The 8499-nt window shown below is 54.5% G+C and overlaps 2 protein-coding genes across 6 annotated transcripts in view; one reads left to right on the plus strand and one right to left on the minus strand.

Annotated features, from left to right (window-relative positions):
• LOC113203300 (procathepsin L-like) overlaps positions 1-8499 on the minus strand; it is a 601094-nt gene that overhangs the window by 205953 nt on the left and 386642 nt on the right. The window lies entirely within an intron of this gene.
• On the plus strand, positions 5214-6274 carry LOC113203304 (protein krueppel-like). The gene has a single exon (XM_026417914.2). The coding sequence runs from the start codon at positions 5503-5505 to the stop codon at positions 5806-5808; it is 306 nt and encodes a 101-aa protein (XP_026273699.2). The 5' UTR covers positions 5214-5502; the 3' UTR covers positions 5809-6274.

Raw genomic sequence — 8499 nt, forward strand, 5'->3', positions numbered from 1 at the left:
GGCAGGGTGGGGCCTGGCCTCATCCCTAATTCATAATGCGCAGTGATAGCCCGCCTGCAGGGTCCTGCCGGGTCGCATGCATATCCAGTCAGGGCGCCCATCACGCCGAGAGGAGGGAGGGGGAGGGGTCCCCAGCCTGCTCCAGGCCAATTAGTGCCTTATGGTGGACGGCCCTGCCTCGGCTCGAGGGGTGAGCGGAGGGTCTTGGGGGCCCCGGGCCCCTTGACCACCAGTCGGGGGGTCCCCCAGGCCAGGGACCGAGTCAGGCAGCAGGCCGAGCCGATGTGGGTCAGCGTGTTACCGATTCACTGCATCACGAGGCCCACCCCGCCCAGCAGCCCAGCGCGCCCCTCCAGACCAGATATCTGATCGCTCGAGTTCACTGTCCCGGCTCTCGCATAATAGGCATAATACAGCACACGGATAAAAAGGACACGCCATTTCCGTTACGTTAAGAAAAAAAAAGTATGGTGTTTGAGCTTGTGATGAGCAGCATGCCCTCTCACCCACTCTCTCCTCCAATGAGGCCACCAAGTCATGTTCATTAACGGCCTCTGTAAAGAGCAGGGGGAGGAGCATGTAAACGACCTAACCACACCACCTTCGCCCTCTTTCTATTTTTTTTCCGTTAAATTCGTTTTTTGCCGGGAGACAAATCGTTTTACGCAGGAAATTGGCTCAATAAGTGCACGGCGCGGGGCGGGGGCAGCGCTGTGGAGCTCCTCGAGCGCGCGACGTCTACGACGGGGAGGAGGCGCGTCGCAGCAGTCGTCGCCGGCCTTGATTCGCGGCTGTCAACCTGGCACCGCCTCTTTTTATTTTGTTTTTCAATTCTCACCGTGACGAGCCCACAGCCCCGGCCGGCGAGGCTCAGCCGGCTCAGCCTGCGCGCCGACATTTCCATATTTATTTCCTCATCACTCGGCCGTTACATTTCTCATTCATAGAATAAGACGGACCGCCGCACCGCGTCAGACTGTTGCCCGGCCGCTCCGAAACTTAAAGGGGTGGGGAGGGGGGGGGGGAGTCCGCCGGACGAAATTCACCTCATTGCAGGGATACCGCCGCGCTGTCCATATCGAGGGGTACTTCACTATGAATTCAAGCCCGCGCCACGTACTGCACACGTTTCTGTGTTTTCTTGATTTTTCTTGACTTTTTTTTCTGATTTTTTGTTCTGATTTCTTCTGACTTTGCGCACCATCTTTTTAGACCTAAAGTTTTCCTTGATTTTTGTGACGTTTTGTGATTTTGATTTTGAAGGGCGTAAGCCGTTTTTTTTTTTTTTTAAGAAGTGAGGTATCCCTTGATTTACTGCGCTACACGCTGCACATCGACCTCCGCGGTGTGCGTACCTCTCCAGGTCGACGCCGACGACAAACATACTACATCGAGGAGCTGCTGAGGTCACCCAGCAGGGGCGGCGGCGGCCCTGTGCGCCAGTCCAGCTGCCGGCCGCGCTGCTGGACAACCCCCTGGACCCAATAAGCCCCTCCAGCAGCTGTCTCCAGGCCGCTCCAGGCCGCTCCAGGAGAGGGGGGGGGGGGGTGGTAGAAGGGAATTAATGGAAAAGTGGCGGTCCAGGAGTAATAAGGTGGCGTCCGTCTGTGCGGGGCGCGACCCACCGAGGGATAAGGGACGCAGCATCCATTCCACCCCCTTGTTCTCTCCCCCCTCTGCGCGCCGACCCCTAACTCCCGCCCTGCACGCTTTTCTCTCCTCATCCCCCAACCCCCCGCCCCTTTTTTTGGCAGTACTGTTCCAATTCCGATAGGCAGTATTTTTCTCCTTAGCTCTATGTTATCTCCTTGGCCGCCTTCCCATAGCAGCCCGCTGTACAGCCCGCCCCCCGTGGCCCCGCCGACGCCGCCGACACACCCGCGAGGCAGCTCGGGGCCGGACCCGAGAGGGGCGACGGGATGAACGAAGCACGGTGATCGGAAGCAAACCTTAGGGGCCTCTGGCTGTGTGACATGCTGTTGTTTCTTTTGTTTTTTGCAAAATGCCAACTATCGTCAACTCGACACCGTCAACAAGGTGGGCCTCTCCCACGCTAGCCCGTAGTTGCCACCGCCGTGTTGAGAGCGGGAGTGTATGAAAGGGTGAAAGGATTCGCGGTCCTATTCGGGTGAAACGCTGGACTGAGCGCGCTGCACGGAGTCGTCATCCACCGCGGAGGAGCGATGCGCGTCCTTGCCTGCCTCGCCCCTCCCCACCTCGCCGCGCCACGCCACCCCGCGACCTGACAGCGCAAGACGTGTGCTTGGCAGGGCGCTAGCTCAGCGCCGCCATAGCCCCGCCTTTACTGCGCTCGTATTTTGAAATTCGATTGATTCTTTTCTCTCTCTCGCTCCCTTTATCTCGCCCCAACCTCGCCAGTGCCTCGGCTCGGTGAGGCCGGCACCCTCACAGTGCGACGCGGGTGGGAACTTGGCAAAATGACAAGAGGGGGCTGCATATTCCGCGAGGCACTGTCGCACGCGGCGCGCGGCGTGCGGAGGGAGGGGAGAGTCGGCGGCGCAAAGTCCACCAGAAAGCTGAAAAGAAAAAGAACTCGTTAAAAGCGCCTGGCAGTAGTTGTTGCCCTTCCAGGAATACCACCACAGGAAAGGATTCAGAGAAGGATTCGCCGAGTCACGCTGACCTTGCAACACTGAATTTGCCTTTCTGCTTTTCCCTGTGGTTGGTGGTGGCAAATCCGTTAGTGGTTCACTGATGTAGACTCTTATTTCTTTCCAAAAGAGAGGTTTCGGTAACCAATGTTTGGTGACGTGTCAGCAGAGCAGTACGCTAGCTGCGTCTGCGAGGCGCCGGTACGGTCCGTGGTCCGGGGGTGCTTCCGCAATGGACTCGACGGTCGCCAAGTAGGCCTAGGCCGTCGTCGTGCCAAACGCATTCTTTCAAATAACGCGACGGACATCCTCCCTTGCGTCATCGTGGTGTCGATTAAGGGAAAGTACGTGCGGAGAGAGGGTGGCGCTGGCGGAAGAAGAGAAAGGGGAAGGGGAGAGGCTGAAAGAAAAAAAGCGACAAGCCAAGCTCATACCTGGCAAAAAAAATCGCGACGAAATCTCGTTGGTTGTTAATTCCTGCTTGTAATTTTGTTTTAAAATATCACTACTAGTAAACATTGAAAGATTGTCATTAAACGTGCTTTCGAAACCGAATACATTTAATTACAATATGACCCTGAATATGATACTGAACAGAAAGTCGCTCTCGCGGATAGAGTCAAAGCACCTTGTTTGCAGGCATTTGAAGCAGAGGAGACTGAGTAGAGGGTAAGGGGGAGGTTGTTGTGGGGGGCGGGGGGTCTGTCAGGGTGGGCACTAGGTCGTGCACCCCACCCTCCCTCCCCCCGCGGCGATGACATCCTCTCAAGATGGAAATGACGCGTTTTGTTTCGCCCGGCGCGCCTGTCGCCGGCAATACTCCCCCTCCCCGCTCCTCCTCTCCTCTCCAAACGCGGAGGAAAAAAGGTGGAAGGACATGCCTACTTCAGGCTGGCGTGGCGGGAGGGGTACGAGGGAAGGGGGCAGGATGACACTTTACTAACAACCACCGCTTGCTGGAAGTGTCGAGGTGCCCCGCCCACCCTCGCCTTTTTTGTAAGCATCTTCTCCATACTGCTTTTGCGTCTCTCGCTCTCCGGCGAACGCACCTTGTCGTCGTAGAAGTACGACTAAATCTCAAAGTTGGACGACGGGCCCTTCTCAGTGACTTATGTCGCGGAATTATTGAGTTGGGTAATACAGGCACTATAAAGGTAAAAACTGCCCCCCCCCCTCCCACGCTGAAGTGCAGTGGCTCATGCGCTCTGCGCTCCTAGAACGCACCTCCAAACTCGCCCAAAACGCTGCAGCAAGCCCCGACGCGACGGGGCGCACGCGATTTAAAAGGAAAGAGGAGGAAAAAAAATAGAGGTTTCCCTTTTTGCCGCAATAAAATATAACTGTTAGTTTTTCTCTCTATTTTTTTTCTTGCGTTGAGGCGCCCTCTGTGCTCCTTTACCCCTTTCTATCTCGTAACCTTGCTCCGTCGCCTCCCGCCCCGCCCCACCCCACCCCGCCACGCCACGCCACGCCACGCCCCGCACCATTCCTTATCCAATGCCCCACATTATCCCCATACGATTCTGTGTCTGGCCGATATCATTCTTCCCCGCTCTCCCATCCCTTATCCCCTCTCCTTATCCCCCCGCTTCACAACTCTCTCTCTCTCCCTCTCCCTCCCCTCGGTCTGTTTGCGCACACACGGAGCGCGCCCCAGGCGATGGAAGGGTAGGCAGCCCTGCTGCGCACACGTGTCCGGAGCACCAAGTCGTTATCAGGCCGGGCCGCGAGTCCTCTGGCGCGCCGACCAGACCGACCGCGTCTGGAAGTCCAGACCGGCCGGGAATAGGAGTCCTCTTCCGTCTCGACTTTTGTACATACTCTGGACTTGCTCGGGACTGCACTAATGAAGTTCGTATCCTGAAGCGTCCCCCCCCCCTCCCTCAACATCACCACCACCTGACCCCCCTCCATGCAGCGCTTATTCCGTTCATTTCAGCCCTGTGTGATTTGGCTCATATTGCTGCGGTCCTCGAATAGTACCCGCAAGACGGGCAGGGGCGGACTGGACCGCCCTCCTTTGGGCAAACATGGTCATGTACGACGTATTTTAACAAATGTTTTGTTTTCCTTTGCAGCTGACAGGAGGAGACCAAACAATTAGAACCCATCTGTTGGCGGACAGCGATTCTATTAGCTGAAGACAACCGCTTTCCATCCACTACAAGATGAACGGACAGACACCTCCACACCAGCGCTCCGTGAGCAACAAAATAGTCCCCGGTGCAGATAACCTTGAGCAACATCACCGTCCTCACCAATTTGAGTGCACCGTGTGCTATAAATTATTTTCTCGGTCTGACAATCTGCAGAAACATCTGCGGGCCCACACAGGGGAGAAGCCGTTTGAGTGCACTGTATGTCACAAAACGTTTACTCAAGCTAGCAATCTTCGGGTACACCTGCGCACCCACACAGGGGAGAAGCCGTTTGAGTGCACCGTGTGCCACAAAAAGGTTGCAACAAGTTCCGAACTCCGCAGCCATCTGCGTTTCCACACAGGAGAGAAGCCATTTGAGTGCACTGTGTGCCACAAAAAGTTTGCAAGAAGTTCCGATCTCCGGGTGCATCTGCGTACCCACACAGGGGAGAAGCCATTGTGTGCCACAAAACCTTTACTCAAGCAAGCAGTCGTCGGGTACACCTGCGCACCCACACAGAGGAGAAGCCTTTTGAGTGCACTGTGTGCCACAAAAAGGTTGCAACAAGTTACTATCTCCGGGTACATCTGCGTACCCACACAGGGGAGAAGCCATTTGAGTGCACTGTGTGCCACAAAAAGTTTGCAAGAAGTTCCGATCTCCGGGTGCATCTGCGTACCCACACAGGGGAGAAGCCATTCGAGTGCACCGTGTGCCACAAAAAGTTTGCAGGAAGTTCCGAACTCCACATGCATCTGCGTTCTCACACAGGAGAGAAGCCATTTGAGTGCACTGTGTGCCACAAAAAGTTTGCTCACATTGGCAATCTGCAGGTACACCTGCGCACCCACACAGGGGAGAAGCCGTTTGCGTGCACTGTGTGCCACAAAATGTTTTCAACAAGTTACGAACTCCGGCTGCATCTCCGTACCCACACAGGAGAGAAGCCCTTTAAGTGCACTGTGTGCCACAAAACGTTTTCTCAGTCTTGCAATCAAAGGAGACATCTGCGCACCCACACAGTCGATAGATTGGTGCAGAGAACCACGTGCTGAAATCATCTTTAAGGAGCAATCGGCGGCGTCGTATTGTTTCCTGAACAGAAGGTGATCATACTCTCTGAAGCGTGTGTCACGACGATGTGTCCCTCTGTTGCAATTGTGCGGCAACACCTGTAAACTTCTTTCCATTTCAAATGTTCGTAGTATAATTTCATAAACTCAATTATAATTGAGACATGTTTTAAATTAGAGTCCGTCTTCTTGTGTAGCCAAACGATGAAAAGTAATTTAATAATTTGTAGGAACTATTAGTGGAAATTGTATTAACGCCCCTAAAAAGGCACACACGTGAGTTATATGTAATATGTAGGCCGACTTATCACGTCGTAATTGTGATGCAAATGTTACTCGTTTAGTTAACACGGGTGTTTTTGTTTCAATGAACTGATTTCGTTTAGGTCAAATAATATTTTGTCAAAATAAAAATAATTATATAATTAGATTAAATGCATAAAACGCATCCATAGTCTGTTAGTTTTAACATTTCACTCACATTATGATCTGTACCCACTCTGCAAATCTACACTCCAGCTTGTGGGACACTTTCATTACATGTACTGTGCGACAATTATAATTGTCTGTGTATACGCAGCTATGCACGCGCAGACAAAAGCTGCAAGCTGCATCAGCAAAGTTGCACACAACGGATATGGCACACCGGTCGGTTCTGAACATATGAGTTCCCTCGGGTGTTTGTGTGGAGGGGGCGGAGCGGGGCCGCGACCGGTAGCCCTTACCGGAGCCTTTGAAGGATCGTGCGCGGTCGGAGTTTGCTGATCGCGACGGTATGCAGGTATGCTGGGCGTTCTTCCCCGTGCCCCTGGAGCACTGGGGCGCGCCGTGGGCAGCTGGGGGAGGGGACGGGGGGCGCCTCCGCGGGGACGCATACAAGACTGTTAAGGTTTACTTTGTCTCCGTCCCGAGAGCGATGATCGTGAGCGGGTTGGAGACTGGCGGAGGAACTAGGGCTAGAGGGCCGGGCGGGGGCATCTTCTCTGCCCTGACTGTGCGTTGCCCGCCAGGGCCCGGCCTCGGCCCCCGCCCCGCGCTTGTGTTTGGACTCGAAACACTTTATTCGGATTGGCTCGCCCTTATCCGCCAGACGTCATATTGCCGACCCCCCGAGGGCCTTCTGTCCCCGCAACGTCCCGTTCAGAGCATTACGTGCTCCCTTTCGCTTTCTTTCTTAAATTCTGGAAGAAGAAAAGGAAACCAAGAAAATCTAAAATGGCGACCAAATCGATGCTTATAAAGCATTTCCCGATGACGGTGCCGGTCAGTAAATCCAGCAACACCATGAAGAAGACTCTGGTGCTTTTTCAGTTGTACGTCCGTGTTTTGTTTTTAATATTATTTTTTTTTTCAATATCCATTCGGTTTGCATTACGGGGAGCTCGGCGCCTGCGAGACTCCGGGTAGGCCAACCCGCGGTACACGCATGCACTTCAGGCGAGATGTTGCCTACCCATCAGGCGCTATGCGAGCTTGCAGGGTGAACTCGGCGACCGTGTAACGGCCAAAGACTGACGTTCTATTGGGGTGATCCCTTCATTGCTGCCGCGACCGTGTCCTCCCCCCCCCCCTCCCCTCCCCTTCTCGTATTCACGTAACCCGAAAAGGACGTACGACTGCACCCAGCGCTGAGCACAGACCGGTCGGCCAACTTGCTTGCGCTCCTCTCTGTCCGTACTTCCTCGTGCCAAACGGTGGGTGCACTTTGCCGCGCCACTCCACCGGCCGCGGCCAGCGCCGGGGCGCACAAGGTCGTCTACGGCCCCCACCGGCTCCAGGCTCCAGGCGCTCCACCACCGCCCGGAGAGAGGCAGTAGTTGGGCCGGTTCCACTTGAACGGTCTCCAAGACACTGCGACAACACACAGAGACTTGCCGCACTCTCCTTTTCTTCTTACCGCTCGCGCGTGTTCACAACAAAGTGGATGCTCTCTCTCTCTCTCTCTCTCTCTCTCTCTCTCTCTCTCTCTCTCTCTCTCTCTCCTCACCCCATTTGCGTGCCAATCGGTCCACCGCACCGCACTGCACTGCACTTGGACTGCGCGGGGCAGGTGTGGGAGACAGGTGAAAGGGGTGCTGGCCAAAAAAAATGGGGGATTAAGGATTTTAATTTTCAAAGACAGTAGTTTACGGATTTTTTTCCAGCTTTTTTCAACGTCTGAATTTTTTCAGAACAGTATTATTATTTTTTTTCGATTTTTTTTTCTGAAAAAGTTGGGACTCGAAAATCCCAAGTCGGGATCGGGATGTACCTTGCTGTAGGCAACGCAGTAGTAAAGTGTAAACACTTTGAATATATTTTTTTTTTGTTCCGTCAGACATAAAAACATAGCATATCAATTATTGTTGATAGTTTAAGTCCGTTCCTTTTGCCACCGCCCCTGAGACGGTCGGTACATCAAGCAGGAGCGAACGGCGCAGCAGCAAGGAGCCCAGCAGCCCGCAGGAGCGAGTCCTCCTCCTCGCTGACCGGCTCGTGTGGACGGGGTGCACCCCTTCCCGCCCCGCCACTGTATATGGCCCGACCATGCGGCGCCAATGGAGTTTTATGCCAGCCGGGCTTTGTGACACGTGGAGGGGGAGGGGCAAGGGGGGTTTCCTCGGCGCGTCTGACGCCGCCGTGAGAGCCGGGAGGGACAGCTGCCCAAACAGCAAAAGTTTGTTTCCTTCATTT

This window comes from Frankliniella occidentalis, unplaced genomic scaffold (assembly GCF_000697945.3).
Source record: "Frankliniella occidentalis isolate FOCC.00 unplaced genomic scaffold, Focc_3.1 Scaffold41, whole genome shotgun sequence".
Taxonomy (NCBI): domain Eukaryota; kingdom Metazoa; phylum Arthropoda; class Insecta; order Thysanoptera; family Thripidae; genus Frankliniella; species Frankliniella occidentalis.